The following is a 25,083-nucleotide window of genomic DNA, read 5'->3' on the forward strand; positions in this document are numbered from 1 at the left end:
TAGGCAAGACCCCCCCCCCAAAAAAACAACACCCAAAACAAATAAAAATAAATACTTTTAAAAACAGTAGCAAATATTAAATCAACAAACTATGAAACTGCTTATTTTCTTTTAATTTGTAAAAATAAGTGCCATATGATGCCACCAGCACCACTATTAAAGACAAAATATATATTAACCAAATATAAATTAACTGTATTAACCAACCAACCAGACAGAGAAACAGAAAGAGACAGAGTAACAAAACTCTACAAGGATCAGCAGTCGCCAGCCGGCTTGCAATAAGGGACTGAGAGGAACACCGGAAGGAGCTCAGCTCCTACACTGGGCCCAGATGCCTGGCATCTTCCTCTTTTCTTCCTCCGCCTCTGCCCCCCCCCCCCCTCAGCTGAAGGATCAATCATGATGTGGCGGCATCCCACACGATCAGTCATCGTCCGCTCCCCTCACCCTGACCATTGTCCGCCCCCCTTCATCCTGTCACCACCATGACCCGCCATTGTTCTAGGCTTGGCTCTCCTCTTATGGCTCCTGCCAGGGTGCGGAGTCCAGGCTGTGGCTCTCAGTGAGAACAGGTGGCCTCCCAGCACTACACCGCTTCCCTCTCATACACATCGGGCCCTAATCATCCTACTCACATTGGGTTAACCCTGTAACCAGAGCACACCCCTGCCTATTGATTAGCTCCAGCTGTGTAGAAGGCCTTGGAGCCAGCTCTGGACACACCCCATTCGGTCACTAGCTGGCTCCCTGTTACAGCTGGAGGATCGTGTGTGTGTCAGTGTGTGTACCATCCTAGGGGGAGCCGACACTTCACTGCTACATGGAATACTGTTATATATATATTACTAAATGGTCATGTGTGTGGACAGGCTGTGATACAATAGTGTAGAGTAAATATACCATCATTCCCTCCTCATTCCCTGTGTATGAGAAGAGGGGGACTCTGCAGAGAAATGGAGAATTCATACAAGAGGTTCATAGGCCAACCAGAGAGAGTACCGGCCAATGCTGCGCCCAGACATCTCTAGGTGGCATTGCACCCTAGGCAGCTGCCTAGTTTGCCTAGTGGAAGCATCGGCCCTGCTTGAGGCAGAAGATGCTGTTATCTTTTGAATTACAGAGATGAGGTCATGAAAAATCAATTCGACTTTTCTTCTAAATGGTAAGTGTTTTCAAAAGTTTATTAACTGTTTAGTGTTTTGTGTACAGGGTGTACTAATGGGTGTTTTTTTTTTTTTTTTTTGCTTATCCTGGCGTTCTTTAAGCTTGACAAGAAAAAAATCTGGAAGCTGATTGCTTTTTATGCATAGGTGCACCAGATTTTGCACTCTCCAGTTTTAGTAAATCAACCCTTTAGTTTCAACATACAAATGTATTTCAGTGAATTCACAGAAACACTGGAAACTGCAGAACAGACAGAATGCAGTCAATATAAATAGGCTTTGTTCAAGAATTACTTTCATGACATATTCATTGTGTTATTTTTTCCAGGTCCTAAGGTGGTAGAAACCCATGCTCAACAGTTCCTGATAAACTCAGACAAAGGAAAAATGCTGTTTTCTGTGGATGACAAAGAAGTATTAGTTGGGACGGACAAACTGAGAGTCACAGGTGTGTAACATGAAATAGACATCTGCCCAGTGGTGTATTTAGGTTTTGTGCTGCCCTAGGCAACACAAAAATTGCCGCCCCCCCCCCCCCCACAGAAAGAGTCAGACATTGACCAAGAACACCCCTGCCCTCCATCCGAGCCTTCCACTATCACTGCCCCCATACACCAGCCACCATCCCCCATGGTTAGAGAAAGACACTCGCCTTCACAGCTCCGGACATCCCCAGGAACGAGAGTCAGGCTGTGCATATATCGTCATGAAACCCACAGCATCTCTTGGAACCCACCAGGTCCCCATGCCGCGTGTGTCCCTTCTTCCATCCATTCTTCCAAGGGGCAGTGCTGCCCCCCTGAAAAATACCACCCTAGGAAAATCACATATTTGTGGAGAATTACATTGTAAAAGTCAGGTCAAGTGGAAGGGGGGTTCACAAGCTCCTTATAAATAGTTATCATGAAAACAGTCTAATTTAGACAATTATAAGCACTTACGGACAGTTTAAAAACTAGGATCTCAAAAATAGGAGAAAAAGAAGATGGTAATGGCATTCTTTGTTATAAATGCACTTTGGAAATTTAAAGAAAGGATGATATCTTTGATATAGGCAGTACTGAAACAGTTTCTTTCTTCTTTTTTATACATAAGCCTATTGTATGTACATTTGCAACTAAGTGCAGCCTTAATGTTCCATGTTAGCCATTTCAAGCAGATGGTCATGGTCTAGATCAGTGATGGCGAACCTTTTTGAGCCCGAGTGCCCAAACTGCAACCCAAAACCAACTTATTTCTTTCAAAGTGCCAACACTGCAATGAAACCTGAATATCAAGCTTTTGGTTTAGAAAAAACAACTCGTACAGTAGTGCAAACTAATTAACAGTACAGGGATGACCAGAGACTGCGGACACAGTACAGGGATGACCAGAGACTGCAGACACAGTATAGGGGATGACCAGAGACTGCAGACACAGTACAGGGATGACCAGAGACTGCGGACACAGTACAGGGGATGACCAGACACTGCAGACAGTACAGGGGATGACCAGAGACTGCGGACAGTACAGGGGATGACCAGACACTGCAGACAGTACAGGGGATGACCAGAGACTGCAGACACAGTACAGGGATGACCAGAGACTGCAGACACAGTACAGAGATGACCAGAGACTGCGGACACAGTACAGGGATGACCAGAGACTGCGGACACAGTACAGGGATGACCAGAGACTGCGGACACGGTACAGGGATGACCAGAGACTGCGGACACGGTACAGGGATGACCAGAGACTGCGGACACGGTACAGGGATGACCAGAGACTGCGGACACGGTACAGGGATGACCAGAGACTGCGGACACGGTACAGGGATGACCAGAGACTGCGGACACGGTACAGGGATGACCAGAGACTGCGGACACGGTACAGGGATGACCAGAGACTGCGGACACGGTACAGGGATGACCAGAGACTGCGGACACGGTACAGGGATGACCAGAGACTGCGGACACGGTACAGGAGATGACCAGAGACTGCGGACACGATACAGGGATGACCAGAGACTGCAGACACGGTACAGGGATGACCAGAGACTGCAGACATAGTACAGGGGATGACCAGAGACTGCAGACACAGTACAGGGATGACCAGAGACTGCAGACACAGTACAGGGATGACCAGAGACTGCAGACACAGTACAGGGATGACCAGAGACTGCAGACACAGTACAGGGATGACCAGAGACTGCAGACACAGTACAGGGATGACCAGAGACTGCAGACACAGTACAGGGATGACCAGAGACTGCAGACACAGTACAGGGGATGATCAGAGACTGCAGACACAGTACAGGGGATGACCAGAGACTGCGGACAGTACAGGGATGACCAGAGACTGTGGACACAGTACAGGGATGACCAGAGACTGCGGACAGTACAGGGATGACCAGAGACTGCGGACAGTACAAGAGATGACCAGAGACTGCGGAAAGCACAGGGATGACCAGAGACAGCGGACAGTACAGATGACTGCTGACCTTTGGGGAGGTGGGAAGCGGGTACCTGAATTTGACAGGTACCCGCTCTTACTTCCGCAGAGTTTTTTTTTTATCTTACCTGTTCCTTTATCCAGCCGCGCGCTGTCTTCCCGGCTTCTGTAGTGTGGGCGCTCGTCGGACAGCCGGATGCCCAGTGCGCATGCGCGAGAAGCGCTGCGCTTTGTGATTGGTCCGGCGGCTTCTGGGATCTGTCATGTGTCCCAGGTACTGCCTTACCATTCACAAAGAGCATTGCTTCTTGCGCATGCGCACTTGGGACCCGGCTGCCACGCACACTACAGAAGCCGGGAAGACAGCGCGCCGCTGGATAGGGGGACAGGTACGGTCCCACTGCAGAGCTGAGCGGCCGGCCCGGTATTCTGACACGGCGGCGGTGAAAATACCGGACCGGCCGCTCTATATTCGCTCCATAAGACGCACTGACATTTTCCCCCCTTTTTTGGGTCTTATGGAGCGAAAAATACGGTATTCTCCTGGCGTGCCCACAGATAAGGCTCGGCGTGCCGGCTGTGGCACGCGTGCCACGGGTTCGCCATCACTGGTCTAGATGTAAAGGAGGGTTATAATCCTTGTCAGATTTTTTTTTGCCATCTGTGTTCCATTGCTGAGATTTCCCTTCATTTCCTGTCCCCTAACCAAAACAGGAAGTGAGAGGAAATCCCTGCAAATTAAGGGAAACCCCTGGAGTCCCCCAGGTCACTAGACCTAGTATCCCCATTGGAAGATTTCCCCTCTATTACTTTTCTGGAGACAACCCAAAATTTGGGGTTTTCTTTACTTTCATTTTCAATAATAATGGTAAACAGGACACATTTAGAGGGTGAATCTCCTTAACAGGACCACAGACAGCAATAAAAATTGACAGGGGTTCTAATCCCTCCCCCTCTATCTAAAACTAAGAAAAACATGTTTTGCCTTCAGTTGCACTTTAATAACTATATGCCCAATGTACAATCTGCCCAGAATAAGCAGCACTTCTGGTTCCTCCATATTCCTGGTTACTCCTTATTCTGTAACCAATCTGTGTAGCCTCTAGTAGCACTACAGAAAAATAGCAAATTATACCTATACCTTTTTTTGGCAATAGGCTCTAGTCCATGGACTGACCATATTGATTCAAATGTATAGTTTGATATATGAGAAAACCTTTTATATCAGAGCTCTATTGACATTAGATGCACCTATAACTGCATTTTTTTTATCATTCATGAATATCTGAAAGCTAAATACTTATTAGGTATTATATGAAGAAAAACTTTCTTTCGCCTAGAAATGCACCTTTACGATACTACTTGTAACGATTGTGCACAACAGAGACATGGAACCTGTACATGACAGCCATTTTTGTTTTTCATGAGCAATGATATTCCTCCCCTCCTCCCTCCTGAAAGCAATGGCATTTGTAGCTGTAACTTTTAACAAACTTCAAAAGAACTTCTTATCTTAATTAAAACACAGCCTGAACGCCAGCTAATTATTCTTGGCAGGATGTCTGTTTCCACGAACCATGGAAAACACTTTCCTCTGCCCTATCGTAAAATAATATTAACTATATAATAAAACATCTATTCCACATATAACCATTTCACATACAATTCATAGCATTCAACAAGAACAGGGCACATTAATGTTAGGTATATATTTGAATAGGGAATATCATACCAAAAAAAATCAAGGTCAAGGTTCGAAATATAATTCTGAATATTAATCTGCCAGTTGCTAGAATACCGCCTGCACATACTGGAAGTTGTTAATATTAGTATGAAACTGTAGTTGGGACTTAAATCTAGTGACCTACTAGCACCCATCCCCTGAACCGGATGATTGGTCAGTTGTTCTCAGGCGACACCCCTTTGATATCATAGAAAGGGACTGACCGGATCTTAGTAAGTGAGCTCTCGTTTAACATCAACCAAGGAACATTTTAACAGACTTGAGAGCCAAGGCAACATTTTTGCTCAGACAGTTGGACTCAAACCAGGACTTTGCAAGTATTCTGACATCTTAATTCCTTTCTTTTATTTCTCTGTTGCTTTATTGTTCTCGTTATTTCTTTGTAACATCCCTTTCTGTAAATATTTTAAGTGCACCATTTTGACCTTTTTAGTAATGAATCCTATTTTGAAAAGTGTTGAAACTGTGTCTAAAGCTTTTAATGCAAACTAAAGAATCCCTGTCTCTTTAAGAGTGCTACTGTATATAATAATCCTCTGAATATACATATCTGTGGTGACAGTGTGTGTTACAAACATTTATTGTTCACATTTGTTCTTGCTAACATTATGAAGGGTTGATAGTCCCAAAACTATCTGGTGACAGTTTGGAGTTTGAAGGGTTAATTGCACAATTAACCTAACCCAGTGACAATCGCTCTCAGGCTGATGGTACCTAGATTGTGGTCCTGCAAACTGGAAAATCTTTGTGCAGGGTGCAGATGAGAGTGGCATTGTTATGCAAGTGACAGTGTGGTGTGAGATTGGCTGGTCCTTTGTCATAAGTTGGTGAGAAGGGCAGGGGTCGGGCACTGCGTTTGTCACACTACTAACCAGCTAGTGCCCATGGAGCCCAATGCCTAACCCCAAGACACCATGCCTGGAAAGGTGCCATGAGTAACCAAAAGTCACCTAGCTGTAAAGAGAGACCTTTCTGACCTTTCTTCTTGTCAAAGACTTTGTGTTACTAAACGCCGGACCCCGCATTCACTATATCTGGTCTCCCACAGTACACACAACATGGAAGTGCAAATATTTTAGTAAATATAAACTGCTAAATACCTTTTCTCATCAGCAGTTAGAGCAGTCTTGTGACTTCTATCAGTGCTCAGCCCAGCACTAGCTAAAGCTAGTATGATGAGTTTTTTCTTTCTGCTCTAGGAGGATGGAAATCCCCTGACCTCTGTCTGGACAGGGCTGATTGGCCCTGTGCTGATCACATGCACTCTCCCAAGAAAAAAAAAACCTCTGTAGAAATATACACCAAACTGTGCATGTGCATGCCTACGGTTCAGTCTGGAGATAAGAGGTGGTTACTTGAAAAAGGGGAGGAACAGAGAAGAAAGGATCAAACAGCCTTTTTACACAATGCAGAGGATTAACCCCTTAGGTTTCACAGTGAATATAACAAGCATGCTCTACTGCATATACAGACTGATTTTACTGTTGTGGGTTTAGTAACACTATAAAGGATAAGTTCATGTTTTAGGATAAAACAAAATGCAAAAAATGTGCCTTTATTATCTCCCCCCCCCCCCCCAGGAGCCTTCAAAGCATTGCATCCACGAGAGGGGCAGGTACAAAAACCCTAAATATGGCTGTACCATGTAACATGCTACTTAAGATGAACCTATTCTTTAAATAGGTTATTTAATATGTTATTTAAGAAAACAGGTTTGTTATAGGGGCTTATAAAGTTTTGCCTGCCCATGTTAATCTTGTAATATTTATGATTTCAAACAAGGTAGCTCATCTAAGAAGCTAGTAGAGACACTTGTAGATATCCACAGAAGACAGGCACAAACATGAGGCTGTTCACACATCAGGAACTGTATACATTTATAAACCAAATTTATATGAATAGTTAGAACTGAAAAATGTCTGCATGACTCCACAGTACCCAATCATATTCAGGTTTTCAGATCCCATCTCTGCTTCCCAACTATTCAGATTGCAGTATTGATTGGTAGTTGTTGGGGCATAGGAGACATTTCTAAAAATTGATTTCTTGATATGTGAAGCCCAGCTTAGCTGAAGAAACAAGAAACGTTCCATTAAGCCTTCATGAACATTATCTGACTTAGCATATTTCTCTCACTGTGATCCTGTATAGTTAAAGTGTTACTTCAACTGGACACTGGAGCTTTTCTGCAGAAATTAATGGAACTCTATCTACATCTTGAAGTCATTTGAGAACAAAATATAAATTGTGTTCCCAGTACGCACATTAAAAGCACCAGTGTGAAAAATCCGGTAAATGCGTACTTTCTGTAAACTCCATTCATGTGCCAAAGTCATTAGTAGAAATCTTTGTCAGAATCACAGTTGCTGCCACTTGCTTGTTAAAAGAAGGAACAATCTGAGCTGTCCGTTGGCGCTGTACATTGACCTGTGTAAAAAAGCCATGTAGAAAAAAGAAGCAATAGGGAGGACGTTGTGCTTTTTCAGATATGAATTATTTTATAATAACAGTAATTTGCTGGAAATGTCTCTTACACACACTGGTGATCACTAAAAATAGACCCCCATCTGTCTTTTGAGGATTTGTTGACTTTTTGGAATACGGAAGGGGCTCAGGTATGAGCTCCTTTCAGTCTCACCATCCAAACTCCATTGTAAGTATCTTGGTACAGTAGTCTTCAGCCCTTTTGCTTCCCTGTCTCCAGGATAACCTCCCACATCCAACCTTTCCCCCATCCCTCTTTTTGCAAAATATAAATGGGTAACAGCAGTCAGTATTGTTTATGATTTTGCAAGTCTATTTCTAATTTCACTCTTCACCTGTTTTTTTTTCTCAGGCACTGAACTCTCTCATACAGAACCAGCATATCTAATGTCACAGATGACCCCCTCTGGTATATACCAGTAGTCTGCCCCAAGCCCATACAAAGCTTTGCTGTAATTTGGTGCGAGTTGTTCCCTATGTTCGCTTGTGGGTAGGTGCAGCGTGGTACAGAAAGTAATGGTGCAGGGTCTGGTTGCAGGAGCAAGAACGTGTATTAAGGGAAAGGCTCAACTGAATATACAACCCAGTGGGAGAACACCACGCCAGGGAAAAACACTTGCACTTCCATGTAACTTTCCCTCACCTATCCATTTCGCAGAGTGTGTGCCAAAACCTGGAAGCAGGGTATTAAAAAGATAATTTGTGCTAAAACAGCCACTTGTGGTCTCCATCAAAAGCTTTTGTGACAGGGTTACCAACACAGGAGAGCAATAGGGAGACAGGGACACAGACCATCGCCACCCTATAACAGGAGGTGCCTGAACAAGGACCTTCATAGTAGGCTCACCAGGTACTATTTTAATTAAAGTTACAGATTTAAAGCATTGAAAATGACTTTTGAAACTGCATTAACATAACAATACCATAACAAATTACGCAAGGTTTCAGTTTGGGTTTACAGATATTTTAAAGTGGCACTAAAGGGGGAAATTTTTTTACCTTAATGCATTCTTTGCATTAAAGTGTTACTAAACCCACAACAGTAAAATCAGTCTGTATATGCAGTAAAGCATGCTTGTTATACTCACTGTGGAACCTAAGGGGTTAATCCTCTACATTGTGTAAAAAGGCTGTTTGATCCTGCTTTTTCTGCCCCTCCTCTTGTTCAAATGTCCACCTGATAAGACAGACTAAACCTGTAGCCACATGCACATGCTCAGTTTAGCCCCACCCAGTAACTCACTCACCGCCCACAAGATTGCCATTCACTTCCAAAATAAAATCGACGCAATCCATAAGAACATTGGCAGTGCTCTATCTACCTCCCCACCTAGCCTCCCTCCCACTACAACCCCTCCAACTCTCCCCTCTGACCTCGCAACCGCCCTGCCCCCCACCACCCTGAACATCCCGTACACCATAACCCCCCCAACACTCCGCTCTTTCAGCCTTGCCACCACTGAGGAGGTCACCAAGGTCTTCTCAGCAGCCCACCTTACCACTTGCCCCCTTGACCCTGTCCCCACACAACTCCTCCGGGCACCCTCCCCCTACATCCTACGCTCCTTCACCCACATCTTCAATCTCTCCCTCTCTACTGGTGCATTCCCCTCCCCCCTAAAGCACGTGCACATCACCCTCATACTCAAAAAAACCCTCCTTGGACCCCACTGACCTGAACAAACTTAGACCCATCTCCCTGCTGCCATTCACTTCCAAGCTCCTTGAGCGCTTAATCTACAATTGCCTAAGCTCCCACCTCACTGACAACAACCTCCTCGATCCACTACAGTCCAGCTTCCGTCCCCTACACTCCACCAAAACCGCCTTACTCAAAATCGCTAATGACCTTCTAACCGCCAAAGCTAATGGCCACTACTCAGTCCTCTTACTCCTCGACCTCTCCACGGCCTTCGACACAGTTGACCACCCCCTCCTCCTCGATAAACTACACTCCCTCGGCATCAGAGACTCCGCTCTCTCCTGGCTCTCCTCCTATCTCTCCCAATGCTCCTTCAGCGTTACCTATAACGCTACCACCTCCCCCTCTCTGTTGGGGTCCTCCAAGGCTCTGTCCTCGGGCCCCTTCTCTTCTCCATCTACACCTCCTCCCTTGGCAAACTGATACACTTCCATGTCTTCAACTATCACCTCTATGCCGATGACACGCAAATTTAACTCTCCACCCCTCAACTCACCCCTTCAGTCTCTGCCCGTATCACCCACCTGCTGAACAACATATCAGACTGGATGTCGCTCCACTTCCTCAAACTGAACGTTTCAAAAACCAAGCTTTTAATTTTCCCCCCAGCCCGCGCTCCCCCCCCCCACCCTCTCCATCACAACCAACAACGCCACCATCAGTCCCACCCCGCAAGCCAAAGTCCTAGGTGTCACTCTAGATTCAAACCTGTCCTTCCAAACCCATGTCCAATCGCTAGCAAGCTCATGCAGGCTCCACCTCTGTTACATCTCCAAAATACGTATGTTCCTAACCCCAGGCACTACTAAACAACTCGTTCACTCCCTCATTATCTCACGCCTGAACTACTGCAACTCCATCCTCACCGGCCTACCTCATCACAGACTATCCCCGCTTCAGTCAATCCTGAACTCAGCGGCCAGACTCATCCACCTTACCAACCGCTCCTCTTCTGCCATCCCCCTCTCATTCCCTCCACTGGCTCCCGAATGCCCAACGCATCAAACTCAAACTACTAACACTGACATACAAAGCCATTCATAACACTGCCCCAAACTACATCACCAACCTGATACCCAAATACCACCCAACCCATAATCTTCGCTCCTCACAAGACCACCTACTTTCTAGCTCCCTGGTCTCCACCTCCCACGCCCGACTGCAGGACTTCTCCAGGACTTCCCCCATCCTCTGGAACTCACTACCCCAATCCATCAGACTGTCACCTACCCTCCTCACCTTTAGGCGCACCCTGAAAACCCATCTCTGCAGGGAAGCCTACCCCACCCTCACCTAACTGCCGATCTCCTCCACTCCTCCTACCACTCCATCCCCCACAGCCACTTCCTCCTGTGCTACTATCCCCTCCCTCCTAGATTGTAAGCTCGAAAGAGCAGGGCCCTCGAACCCCTCGTGTATTGTTTTGTTACTGTACTGTCCCCCACTAGAATGTACAGCGCTGAGCAAACCTTTTGGCGCTATATAAATACTGTATAATAATAATATTGCTAGAGAGGTTCTTGGGAGAGTGCATGTGATCAGCACAGGGCCAATTAGTACTGTCCAGACAGAGGGTCAGGGTTTCTGCATCCTCCTAGAGCAGAAAGAAAACTCCTCCTACAAGCTTTAACTAGTGCTCTGCTGAAGTCACAAGACTGCTCTAACTGCTGATGAGAGAAGGTATTTAGCAGTTTATATTTACTAAAATAAGTGCACTTCCATGCTCTGTTTACTGTGGGAGACCAAATATAGTGAATGCAGGGTCCTGGGTTTAGTAGGGCTTTAAGGTAAAAATCCTTTATACCTACCTGAGCCTGATCTCAATCCATCACTGTGCCCAAGAGCAGCAGGTCTCCCCACTCTCTCTCCTTACTGGACAGTAGCAAGAGCCAATGGCTGCCAATTACAGCCTGTGAGGAGAGAACGGGGCAGGGCTGAGCTATTGGCTTTGATGCTGTCAATCACAGCCAGTGAGCCAATGAGGAGGGGGGGGGGTGGGACTGAGTCACGGCTCTGTGTGTGAATGGACACACAGAGCAGCGGCTCAGGAGTGAGCCTGCTTGGATTCCCCTATAGCAAGCAGCTATTTTGCTGTCTAGGCCCATAACCTGTTAGAGATTCTTTATATAGTCCTACAGAACAGACAGTGTACAGTCCCCATGTGTTTATCTGTTGCTTCTCTGCTCAAAGGAATCTTTATTCAGAGAAAAGACGCAGAGTTTCTCATAGATGCAGCTACAAACATATAAACAGTGCCAGCAACTGGTTGAAGAATATATCTCTACTGAATACTGATGTAGTTGTTGCACAAGATGCAGAAACACTGTATTCCAAAACGATCAAAGGAACGTAGCACAGGCGAGTATAAACACTCAGGTCCTGCTCAATACATTTTTTTAACCTAGCAACAGTTACTTTAATATATTCTATACTCACTGCTTTATATTTTCATAAAGGAATCCTATGTAAAGATTTGTAGATTCTTCATCTATATGCTTATTAGGCAGTATGGTTAGCATTGTTGCAGAACTGAATTACATAGTACACAATCCATACCGTGAGTCGGCTAAAAAACAAGCAGTCTTGCAATGAGAGAGAATAACATCTGTGCTGTATTACTAAACAGGAAGCACAAGTAATGAGGACAATATGGATGTCCTATGTAATTTAATAAAAAAATGACATTTAAATATGAATTTGGTATTTTCACACACAGCATTTTCCTGGTGTATGACTGAACACACAGTAAAGTTTACCTCTAGGTAAATATAAAAGCAAAAATTAATGTAGATTCATATTCATTAATACATCATTAAATGTACTCTCTTAATCATTCATCAAGGGACACTGGGATATATGCCATCTTTAGGAAAAATTAAACAATGGCAACCAAAAAAGCATAGAAAAGTGATGGCAGAAAAAAGGCCTAGTGGCCTATTGAGTCGAGTCTGCCCGTTTTTTTTTTGTTTTTGTTTTTTGTTGGGTTTTTTTGCTTGTTTTTTTTAATTTAGACTTTTTTTTTTTGAGTTCCTGTTTGAGAATAGATCTACTGTATGTTTGTCCCATGCATGTTTGAAGCCACTTGCTATTGACTGACTCACCACCTGAAAGTCTATTCCAAGCATCAACTACTCTTTCAGTAAAATAATACTTTCTAAGATTTTCCAGCCAGGTATAAGCAGCAGACTTTGCACAGTCAGCTGTACATGATGGGGATTCCCACTATTCCTCCTTGGATGAGTATGGCCTCATTCAGGCGAGCACTGCCACCCTGACTGGGTGCAAAGGGCATTTGTTTTGGCGTCATCATCTGACCCAAGATGCATTCAGGAAGCCTATGTCAGTGAATGCAGACACAGCAGCTGCACGCACACAGCCGCATGTCAAATTGACAGCAATGCAGGAGTGACTGCATGGCCCTGAATGCGCACTGTCTGTGTTCAGGGCAGAGGCGGACTGACAACTCATGGGGCCCGCGGGCAATAGGGGATCATGGGGCCCCTGTGTCCTTGCCCAAACTCAAAAAAAGCCTATGAAAAAGGTACCAGGGGCATCTCATGGGGCCCCCTACTGACCCCAGGCCCTCGGGCAGTGCCCTAGTTTCCAAATGGTCAGTCCGCCCCTGGTTCAGGGCATACACTGCTCCGGCGCAGCTATCACATTTTGACATGGGGCTGTGTCTATGCAGCTGCAGAATCTGTTTCCACTTCTATATGCTGCCTGCATGCAGCTCGAGGCACATCAACAAACAGCACTACCTGCACCACAGATGTGGAAATATTTTATTCCACAGCCCAGCTGATCAAAATTAGTATCAATTAAAATAATTGCACCTAGTGACCTTAAAAATTGTAATCAAAGGTTAAACAGCACTATGGATGTGATTAAAAAAAAATTTTATAACATTATAAATGTGAACCACTGAGTAGTGTTACTTTTTTTTTCTCTGCAATAATTCAATATCAAATGTATACTCCAAAACATTTGAATATGTAACAAAAAAGGTTCCCAAAGAATAATGATAAATTCTTCACTGTGCACGTGCTTGCTCAATCAAATCCACTGTGCTCCAAACGTGTCCATGCCATATGCCCCATTTAAGGTAAAGATTCACCAAAGCTTTTTGCTTTTGTGAAGTCCCAGTGGTTTTAAATTCAACCGATCCTATGTTCCTTGATTAATGGTAAGAAACAGGATTTTAGAGCTCACCGTAAAATCCCTTTCTTGGAGTTCATCAAGAGACACAGGTCCGCCCCTCTGTGGTGTGTTCTACTACTGAAACCTTTCTAAAAACTATAGCATCATAGGATTGAGAGGTTTTATACTTGACTGGCCAATGGCTTTTTTGTTTGACAATGTCCAATTCCTTCTATAGATGACAGTAAGCCCTGGTTCACACTGATGCGGTTTCTGTGCGATTTCCCCAATGCATTATAATTGCACCCCGTTCATGCGCTGCGGGTGTGTATCTTAAGTTAACAACATTCCAAGACCGGGTTCGCAAAATGCGGTGCAATATGCAGAATCGGATCACATGGGAGTGTACATGCATGCAATCTGATTCTGGTGCAGACAAAAAAAGGGTCCTGCACTATTTTGGTGTGCATGCAGTGTGATTTGAGCCATACAAAATGTATGGCTCAAATTTCATCACACAAAAATCACACTGATGCGGTTTCTGTGCGATTTCCCCAATGCATTATAATTGCACCCCGTTCATGCGCTGCGGGTGTGTATCTTAAGTTAACAACATTCCAAGACCGGTTCGCAAAATGCGGTGCAATATGCAGAATCGGATCACATGGGAGTGTACATGCATGCAATCTGATTCTGGTGCAGACAAAAAAAGGGTCCTGCACTATTTTGGTGTGCATGCAGTGTGATTTGAGCCATACAAAATGTATGGCTCAAATTTCATCACACAAAAATCACGTGATTTGTACAGGAATGCTGTGCTTTTCCTCAGCAAATCACATGCGTTGTGCCGCACCGCATCAGTATGAAACAGGGCGAATGGTTTCAGTTTTAAAGAATATTTAAACCCACATTTCATATTTCTGATATGTACCTGCTGTACCATGTACTTGTATGAAAAAGTATCCTTTTGTATTGCTTCCTTTGTGTGAAATCCCTGGTGTTCCTGCCAGTTCCTCTGCTTACCTTTTTAAAATTGACCACATTAGGCAGAAGAGCCGAAAGCAGAATGACAGAGAGATGAGCTCATTACTGTGTTGCTTCTTCCTTAAAGCGGAGTTCCAACTGAAAAAAAATTAAGTCAGCAGCTACAAAAAATGTAGCTACTGACTCTTAGGGCTCATGTACACTGCAGCTGATAAACTCACGTTTAGGAGCTGTTCGGCGTTTTTTTCAGCAGCCCCTGAACTCACCATAATGTTTTCCTATGTGTCCATGTACACATCGTCGTTTACAGTAGTTTACAGGTATTAGAGTTTACAATCGTTTTTTCAACGCAGAAAACTTGCATTCAGCAGTTGATTTTATTAGCGTTTCAAACGCAAAATGCTTGTAAATGCAGCTTAACACGGTAAATCGCGTTTATAAGCGTTTGCTTTTGAAAAATTTTTTTAACTCTTCCAGTTCTTGATGCTGTCCAGAGACTTTTTTCATCATGAAAAATGCATGCAAAGCGTTTTCAAGGTACTCAGATGGACAAAACACTGAAAACAGGATGTTCCTACCAAGCTTGTCACACATTGTAATGACCAATTCACACTTCAGACCTCTCCCACCCTTGGAAACAAAAGATATGTTAATGACCATTCACACCTCAAATTCCTCCTGAAGACCCCCTGCCAGGTGACCTTAAGGACTCACTCCACCAGCCACCTTTCTCACCCTTGGAAACAAAAGAAATGTTAATGAGCAACAAACAGCTCTACCTGCACCACAGATGTGGAAATATTTTATTCCACAGCCCAGCTGATCAAAATTAGTATCAATTAAAATAATTGCACCTAGTGACCTGAAAACTTGTAATCAAAGGTTAAACAGCACTATGGATGTGATTAAAAATTTTTTTTATAACATTATAATTGTGAACCACTGAGTAGTGTTACTTTTTTTTTCTCTGCAATAATTCAATATCAAATGTATACTCCAAAACATTTGAATATGTAACAAAAAAGGTTCCCAAAGAATAATGATAAATTCTTCACTGTGCACGTGCTTGCTCAATCAAATCCACTGTGCTCCAAACGTGTCCATGCCATATGCCCCATTTAAGGTAAAGATTCACCAAAGCTTTTTGCTTTTGTGAAGTCCCAGTGGTTTTAAATTCAACCGATCCTATGTTCCTTGATTAATGGTAAGAAACAGGAGTGCCAGGTGACCTTAAGGACTCACTCCACCAGCCACCTTTCTCACCCTTGGAAACAAAAGAAATGTTAATGAGCAACTCACACCTAAGCTAATTTCAACACATACTGCTCTCTGCTTCTACTCTCTGTATTTCTCTGAAACAGTCTGAAATAGTTAATAATGTACCACTTTTCAGTGCATTCTGGGCGTTTGGGAGGTTCTCCTGTGTTTATCTTTAAAAAACGCTTCTAAATGCAAACGCACATAAACGTGCTTAAATGCGTTATGCAAACACGGCTATACAGATGTTTTTTAACCTACATTTTCCAGCTGTCAGTTTCCATTGTTCAGAAGTGTCCCGTGTACATGGGGCCTTAAAATAGACACTCACCTGTCCCTCAGTCCAGTGTTGTCCTCACCACCGCTGGTTTCACCAGCCATCATCTCTCCCTGGTGCTGGCATCTTCAGTGTGGGCACCAGGCTGTGACAGCTTGCGGCTTCACAGCCGGGTGCCCACTGCACATGCTCGAGAAGCATGCACTTTGTGAATGGCCCCATAGTCATCTGGGACCTGTCACGTGTCCCAGAAGACTACGGGGAGGGAGGGCAACTTCTGCTTCTGATCGCCTAGGTGATCGCAGCGGAAATGGGAGCTGGTACCTTTCAAAGTCGGGTACCCCCCTGCTCCCCAAAGGTGCCAATCCTTAATGGGAAGCGGAGGACAGAGGCTTAAAGCGGAACTTCCCCTTTTGGGTGGAGCTCTGCTTTAACTGTCCAGACACAGGTTGCGGAGGGTCCATGAGAGACTGGGCTTGGGGATAGTGGGTTGAAAAGTCATTACCATCAGACCATGAACATTGAAGATAAATGTTGCTGCAAACCTGTTCATTATGTTTATCTTTTAGTCTTCATTTTATTTAATGTTTAAGGGTTTCATTTAATTCAAATTCATTTTTATATTGTTATGTTGTGTTTGGTTGGAGTTCTAAGTCCCTCTAATTAATTAATTTATATATATATATATATATATATATATATATATATATATATAAAATTAGATTTAGATCCTTCGTTTTCTCCATTAAAAACGTATGCTCTCTTGCGTTATTAATTCACAGTTTTTATTATAACACTATACACGGAGAACTTAACCGAGTAACCTGTAAAAAGTATTTTGTTCTTGCTACTAATTCTTAACTCCTATAGGATCTGTGCTAGATTTAAATCCATGTAAATACCTCAACTTCAACTTTTTTTTCTCTTGCAAAACAGAATTGTATTTCCCAAACATGGCATGAAAAATAATCATCCAATAATGCTAAACCTCCTGTGGTCCAATTAAAGAACTTAATTGATAGCCTGGGCTTCTGAGATTCCAAGACACACATCAGAATATCTCCATAAAACTCTAATGATGGGGTTACGTTATTACCTCTGACTAGACTGAAAGACAGAAAATAACTGTTCTGTACAGCAGTAACAAGAGCTTGTCACGACTTGTACTGTCATTAAAGGGCTAGTCAATCTAAATTACAAGTTTGCTAGTGTAAAAAGTACATTATTACTGACATTAAGAAATATATATTTGAACATTTCCTGAGCTTTGCAGCTGTGCAGACATTCAATTTTTGTGGTATATGTCTCCTAGATGTTTCAAGAAACCTGCATGTATTAAATAAAAAAAACCCAGGAAGATGATGGGTGCAGAATGTGTGGCTATTTTTTAGCCTATGAGGTTGATTGGGGACCAGGTTTCTGCAACCTCTGCAACCGCACACTGATGACATCAAACATTCAAATGGTTTTAATAGACAAGCAGGTAAATGACTGCGGAAAATCCTTCCGTCTCTGGCCACATCTCCAACACGTTTCACCCTTGCCAGGGCTTATTCAGGGAGGTCAGAATTGCAGGTCCCCACAAATTGTTCCTTTGCTTGCAGAAGATTCAGATATCTGTTGGAATCATCCAAAGCCTCCCCACTCAGCATACCCTTTGTAGAGGCATCTAAAACACAAGTGACATAGTGCCATCATAGAGCTTGCTGTGTTGCTTCCACCATCTTGTATAAAGTGACTCTTAGGTGCTGGGTTTTAATGAGTGGGCAAAACTTCCAGCACTCATTGGTAGTGTTGAAACTTGGTCGACCCTTCACACATCTCACACCCCAGACATTCCTATTGGCCAGTGAAGCAACCAATCATAGTGATGGGCCAATAGGAATGTACAGGGGAAAGTATTAGACAAGCTACGACATATCAAGAGGTGTTGATGCTATTTGGGTGGAGCAGAGGAGCCAAACACTGCTGCATACATGTGCAGGTTCCTATACTTTCTACATAAGAAGGTTTTTTTTCCCTGAAATAAAAGATTAGCTTTAAGCAGTAAAAAAAAAAAAATAGCAGTGGATACATAGAAGAAAAAATGCATACAACTGTAAACATACTGAGACAAGGAAAAAGAAGCAGTGAGACCTGATAGAGATCACTTGCATAGGATTCCTGTGTGAGGAAGCGTTTAAGACAACTCCTTTGCTGGAAACAATTTCTGGTTTTGGCACACCTCCTGTTACTGTGCCCACCTAACCAATGTAGATCTTGTGCAGGGTCGGACTGACAACTCATGTGGCCCCCAGGCAACAGGAAATCATGGGGCCCCTGTGTCCTCACACGAGGGTCGGTTTAATACGGCCCTCCATGTCAGTGTGTCAGTGTGTCTTATGGAGCGAATATGGAGCGGCCGGTCCGGTATTTCCACCGCGGCCGTGTCAGAATACCGGGCCGGCCGCTCAGCTCTGCAGCGGGACCTTACCTGTTCCTCTATCCAGCGGCGCGCTGTCTTCCCGGCTTCTGTAGTGTGGGCGCTGGGCATGACAGCCGGGTGCCAAGTGCGCATGCGCAAGAAGCGGTGCTTTTTGTGAATGGTAAGGCGGTACCTGGGACACATGACAGATCCCAGAAGCCGCCGGACCAATCACAAAGCGCAAGTGCTTCTCGCTCATGCGCACTGGGCACCCGGCTGTCATGCCGAGCGCCATTACAGAAGCCGGGAAGACAGCGCGCGGCTGGATCGAGGAACAGGTAAGATCAAAGAACAACTGCGGAAGTAAGAGCGGGTACCTGTCAAATTCAGGTACCCGCTCCCCACCTCCCCAAAGGTCAGCAGTCATCTGTACTGTCCGCAGTCTCTGGTCATCCCTGTGCTGTCCGCAGTCTCTGGTCATCCCTGTGCTGTCCGCAGTCTCTGGTCATCCCTGTGCTGTCCGCAGTCTCTGGTCATCCCTGTGCTGTCCGCAGTCTCTGGTCATCCCTGTGCTGTCCGCAGTCTCTGGTCATCCCTGTGCTGTCCGCAGTCTCTGGTCATCTCCTGTACTGTGTCTGCAGTCCATTAGTTCAGAATTTTTTTTTTCCTGTTTTCTGCCTCTAAAACCTAGGTGCGTCTTATGGTCAGGTGCGTCTTATACGGCAAAAAATACGGTAACTTGGCATAAAATAATTTATTTGCATTTAATTGTAATGGTTCAAAGAATGTTTGGAAAATTGTTCGGCCCTCCACCATGTTCACTTCATCCAATCTGGCCCTCTTTGAAAAAAGTTTGGACATCCCTGCAGTACAGCAACGCTCAGGCAGGGGGTAGGGGCAGCAGCACAAGTAGCCATTCAGTTGAGCTGCAGTACAAGGAGCATGCTGATAGGACAGAGAGATGAGCTAATCAGTCTGCTGCTATTAATTTCACTGTCCAGCAGTGGGGAGGTGCACTCCGCAGAGGGTATTACTTAAGGCAGTAGTAAACTGTACAAACATGTTTTTTTTAATTGGGTCTCCTGCAGATTTGTGCCATAATGTGCTAGTATGCACCACATAAGCTGTCAAGTACATCCATCTTCGCCCAGTGTGCTGCCTGGGTTTGCGCTCTCTGTACATTTGAATGGCTAAGCCACAATGATGTCACTCCCATGCATATAATCAGGAGTCACCATTGCAGCAAGGCATTTTCTGCATTCAGGGCACACCCAGTGTGCCCTGAATGCAGAGTGCATTGTGCATGCTCCAGTGATGTCGTCAGCTGGAGCTGATGTAAATATCTACTAAATGGGGCAAGTTTAGAAGATATTCACAGCACCTACAGGTAAAACTTACTATAGCCTTAGGGCAAAGTTTTACTGCAGAGTTTACTACCACTTTAACTGCAGTGGGAGAATTATGTCTCCTGCCCTGTCAGTTAGAAATAACCCACTCCACCATGTCTAACCCTCATGGGCCAGCATGCTCCTTTGGGCTCTTTACAGAAACAAAGCTACACCAACAATATGTCATCCCTTGAGCTGAGGTGGAGCAATAAAAAAAAAAAAGGAAAAGTATATGGGCTTGCCCCCCCAAGGCTTGTACAAATAATATATTTTAGGTTGTAGACTGGTAGCCTTGAGTGAAGATCCTCTCCCATTCAGACCTCGATCACTGGAGCACCACAACATATTTTGTGTACTGCCCTTTCTGCAGCCCACAGGAAACTGTCCTAGCATGAAAGCGCGACTTGGTTGTGTTTGTCTACCAGGCCAAAAGTTCCCAATCCTTCCTGTACGTGATTCTGATTCTGGAGCAAACTATTCTAGTTTCTAACCCAATCACATCTACTCTAAAGCTAAAACTGAGACAAACAGGGATAGGTTTGTGATCGATAATGCTTGATGTAAACCATGTATGATTTTGTTCTTGTTTCAGGGGCTGAAGGAGCTTTGTTTGAACACTCAGTGGAAACTCCTTTAGTTAGAGCCGATTCATCAAAGCAACTCAGGTATGGATGTTTTGTAACACTGGTAATACTTTTACATATGGGGGATTGCACTACTTTGGTGTGCAAACAGTTTTGGGGCCTATGTTGACAGGCTTTTGTTCACTTCAAATGGGTTTTGTACCCACTTGAAACAGGTCAGAAGGAGGTCAACTGAAGGTTAAATATACCTGTCAATGAATTCCTAATGATCTTAGAATGTCTCCAACTGATGCCATTGACACAAAGCCCTTATACAGCTAAGAAAGAAAGAAAGCACCACAAACAAAGATAATTTGATAGTTACAAAATTTGAGTATTCAATAATACATACAGTACACCCCAGCCCATAAAAAATACTCAGAAAACAAACCCACTTGCATATCACAATAGGGTACCCAGAATAAACAGTAAACTGCCTCTTTAATGCATACGCTGACAAAAAATAAAGACTCAGCTTTTAGAGCCTAGCAATTACAGATTTGATGAATAAACATAGTCATTTTCATGCTCAGTAATTTGTAATAGTATGCGTGTAGAGTAAAAGAATATCAGAACTGAGCTTAAGTAAAAACATGGATGCATTGGTTAGGGAAGAAGTCAATGCAAACCCCAGGGAAGCAAATTATATACATAGATTATCCAGTAAACCAACAAACCAATGCTACACCAATATACTAGAGGAGCCACATTGTCAGGAGTAACATTGGAAATAATTAAAATCAAATATTTAGTGCTCCTGCCACTCCTGGACAGATGCTACATAAGTGTGTAACACTGTTCAAATAACATAGGTAGTTAGGTGACCAAAGAATAAAAATGGTGTTGCCTGATACCACTAACCTACACTGGACAGGATTCGATCCAAAAGTCATTGTGATTCATATACTTACTGTTTGGCAATACTTAAGAATCTTATGTAGATGAGAAATGTAGATAAAGAGAAGGAGGGTATTGGAGACCGTGTGTATACAACCTTTGGTGCCCCGAGTTTGGTTTTTTCTTCCAAACCCATTTTTTGAAATTCAGCTGCAGCTGTCAATCAGCAGAGAGTCCTGCTTTCAGAATACAATGTCCCAGGCAGGGGGATTCCTCAATCCACTTTGCTTGTGTAGATGAAAGAATCTTTTAATTTTTTTTTTCCATTCAGTTATTTAAACCATCAATGACCAGTTTGGCATGATGAATGGGTTCTGAATGGGAGATATGAGTCTCCTTGGTTCAGGTTGTGGTCCCTTTTTAGGGGGACGATAAGACATTTTTGGAGTACTCAGAGGTTCTCACCCATGCAGAGTGAGGGGTTCCAGATTGATTGGTTAGAAAGGTGAAAACTAATTTACAGTTTTCTCACTATTGGTAAGTCCTAATATGGAACCTGGAATTCAAAGGACCTGAGAGATTTATGGGTAGGAAAAACCCTCCAAACCTGACTACAAGTATCTTGGGCCTATAAGGGTTAACATGCCTTTGAGAGGAGCTGGAAAGCAAAAAGGAAGCAGTCAGCAGGTGTCTGTGGGGTGTGAGGCAGAGCAGGTCGTGCTTATGAAGAAGAGCTGTATTCTGTTAATTTGCTGGCTGTGGTGAACTTTTCTGTGGACCCCTCAAAGTAGATGAGGACTTTATAGCCCTGAAAAGGGACAAGTTTACTGCCAGTAGGCCGAAGGTTTATGTATGGAGTTTATGGGCTGTTTGTGTTTTTGTATGCTAAAGAAAAAACATTTTTTGTTTGTTCATTTTGGAAAAATAAAAGAGACGTTGCTTTTACAAAGTCTGCTGGCTGGTGATCTGGAACCCCAGAATATTACAGTGTGTTACATATAAATAAGATACCCATAATTGTAGCCTAATGGCAATAGCCACATGGCATGGCATATGTTAGAACCCCTAAAACAAGCCTGTATCGCCATATCACCTGTCCAAAATAGATATAGTATACAACCCACTACTCAGGGGGTGCACCACTCTTCTCCTGATTTACAGGTTTTATTAGCATAGCTTTATTTTTAGCAACAATTCATAACTGTAAGCATGAATATAACAGTTTATATTCATAATTATTTAAAAATTATTCATTCATTTTCATAATTATGTATTTCAATATGTCTATCTTGCTGATATATACAGTATCCATTGCTTTTGATTAGTGTTTTCATTTCTGTGACTTGGGTCACATGAGTTAGGGGCCCTTGGAAAGTTCCAGGACTGGATGGTCATACTATAATCTATTTTGGGCTGGCGGTATGGGATTTGGGATACAGGGTCATTTTTATTTTTTTTAATATGTGCCATAAGCTTTGTAGAGATTGACACTATGCTACTATGAATGTCTGATTTGTATTGAATGAATCTTGGTAATTAATATTAAATGCTATCCATGTTAAGTTCCCATATTGATCTCCCCTTTTGCACGTCCAGTGGTGTCGGTTCAATTTAGTATCTTTTGGTAAATCATCTGCAAATGATTGGGCGCTCAAATTAAAAAAGTTTTGCTTGGCAAATTGAAACATATACTCCTTTAAAAAAATCACCCCTGTAGAATAAGTGGTGTGTTAAGAGACCAATGTTGTAAGACAATATCAGAACTTTGTGACCTGGGACATTGTTGACCATAAATCATCAATCCTCGTATGTATTTTTCTCAAGGTAAGAGTACTACACTTCGGGTTCATTGCTGGATGAAAAGATAATTAACATTATTTAAACATGATAAGTAGCATGACAACATCTGTACCTTGACAAATTCAATTATTTTCAGCAAGGCCCTTGGCTTTTTTTAATTATCCTACGAGTCATTGTATTATAAAAATAAGGTCAATGTGCTCTTTGCTTGTAATTCTCTATCGGATGTGTCAGTCATAAAACATTTGAAGTAGTCCTTTCAATTACCAGGCTTTGCTTTGAAGCTCCAACTATCTATTCTATGGTGATTGCAAACTCATTAGGTCATAATTATATTTACAGTGCAGGTGATATTTGCCAGGTTTGTCAGTTATTTATTAGAGCATGTGCTCTGAAAGTATTATGGTTACATTGATACTTAAAGGGATATTCGCATTTTAATATAAGTGAGCACCTATTAAGTTATCATTGCAGTGTTTACCTGCAAGTCATTTTAAATGTAATTTTTAGAAGTTTGTTTTCTATTAAATAATTTTATTGTATTCATTATAGAGATTTGTAATAAGCCGCTAGAGGCAGCTATATTCGACTCTCTCAGCTCTTCAGATATGCTATTAGTCAGACAGGGAATGCTTTGTTGTCAGTGAGCTAGCTGACCCATAGAGATGCATGTGGGAATGAGCAGTATAGCACAGTCCTTGCTGAAAAACAGGAAAAAGAGTCTATATGTAATAAGCAAATATGGTTGCCCCATATACATTTGTAGCTCCAAGCAACACAGTAAAATACATATAACTGGGAAATTATTTGTGGATACACAATGCTTTTAACTAGCCTCTTAGTGTTGCCTATGCCACTGAAGACTATAAGGAAGTTCTGGAAGTCTCACCTAATTTTGTATAAAGTCAGACCAGCTCCTCCAAAATTAGATGCTAACCCATAACCCTTGAGCACTCACTAAAACAAAACCTAATAGCCACAGATGTGGTCATAAGACAGATACTTAAATTGGTTCCTCACCCTGTATCTAAAAAAATTAAAAGTCAGCAACTACAAATACTGTAGCTGCTGCGTTTTAATAAAAGGACAATTACCTATCCAGGGGTCCAGTGCTATGCTCAACCGAACCTTTTCATCGGCCTTCGTTCAGCAGCGCCGACATTTTAACTATAGGCGCCCGACTGTGATTCCTTGCAGCTTCACAGCCGGGGGTCCACTGTGCATGTGCGGCTCTGCGAATGGTCCCGTAACCTTCTGAGAACTGTGACGTGTCCCAGAAGGTTGTGGGAGGTGAGAGAACTTCTGGTGATCGCTGCGGTGATCCGAAAGGAAGTGGGAGCGGGTACCTGACAAAATCAGGTATCCACTCCCCCCTTCTCCCAAAAATGCCAAACAGAGAAGAGGAGGGGGCATAAAGCTGTACTTCCCCTTTAGGGGGAGGTTCCGCTTTAAGGGCAAAAGTGCGGTATTTTAAGAATTAATGCTTTATTATACAAACTTTAATAGTAACAAAACAGATAAATAAACAGCCATTAAACCATCTTTTTAATGGGGAAGGGTGAAGCTTTGCCACTCCCCTTGCAAGGTACCCCCACCAGTGTTGAAGGACATATAGTATGGTACAGGAAGGGAAGCTGCAAGCTCACTGTCTTTCTTGGCTTATAGTCAGAGTTTAGAGAGCAGTGTGAGGAGATGACTAAAACAGAAGCAGAGAAGGCAGTCTGTCATCCCCTCTGTCAGAATATCCCATAGTATGAGCAGGGAAAAGGGTGGGTTCTGTGCAGAAGAGGAGCCCTACTGTTAGTATCCAGGCTGGCAGGCAGCTTCTCTGTAGCTGCTGCTTAGTGCAC

At 43.4% G+C, this 25,083-nt stretch overlaps 1 protein-coding gene across 3 annotated transcripts in view; it reads left to right on the top strand.

Annotated features, from left to right (window-relative positions):
* Window positions 1-25,083, top strand: part of SGCG (sarcoglycan gamma) — a 379,077-nt gene that overhangs the window by 331,299 nt on the left and 22,695 nt on the right. For all 3 annotated transcript variants that reach the window (XM_089685802.1, XM_089685803.1, XM_089685804.1), the window contains exons 5-6: window positions 1,495-1,614; window positions 20,566-20,638. In XM_089685802.1, the coding sequence (XP_089541928.1) occupies window positions 1,495-1,614; window positions 20,566-20,638 (193 nt within the window). The remainder of the gene's footprint in view (window positions 1-1,494; window positions 1,615-20,565; window positions 20,639-25,083) is intronic.

The sequence above is a fragment of the Staurois parvus genome, unplaced genomic scaffold, assembly GCF_062004578.1.
Source record: "Staurois parvus isolate SC_StPar_1 unplaced genomic scaffold, SC_StPar_1.0 ptg000387l, whole genome shotgun sequence".
In the NCBI taxonomy this organism is placed as follows: Eukaryota; Metazoa; Chordata; class Amphibia; order Anura; family Ranidae; genus Staurois; species Staurois parvus.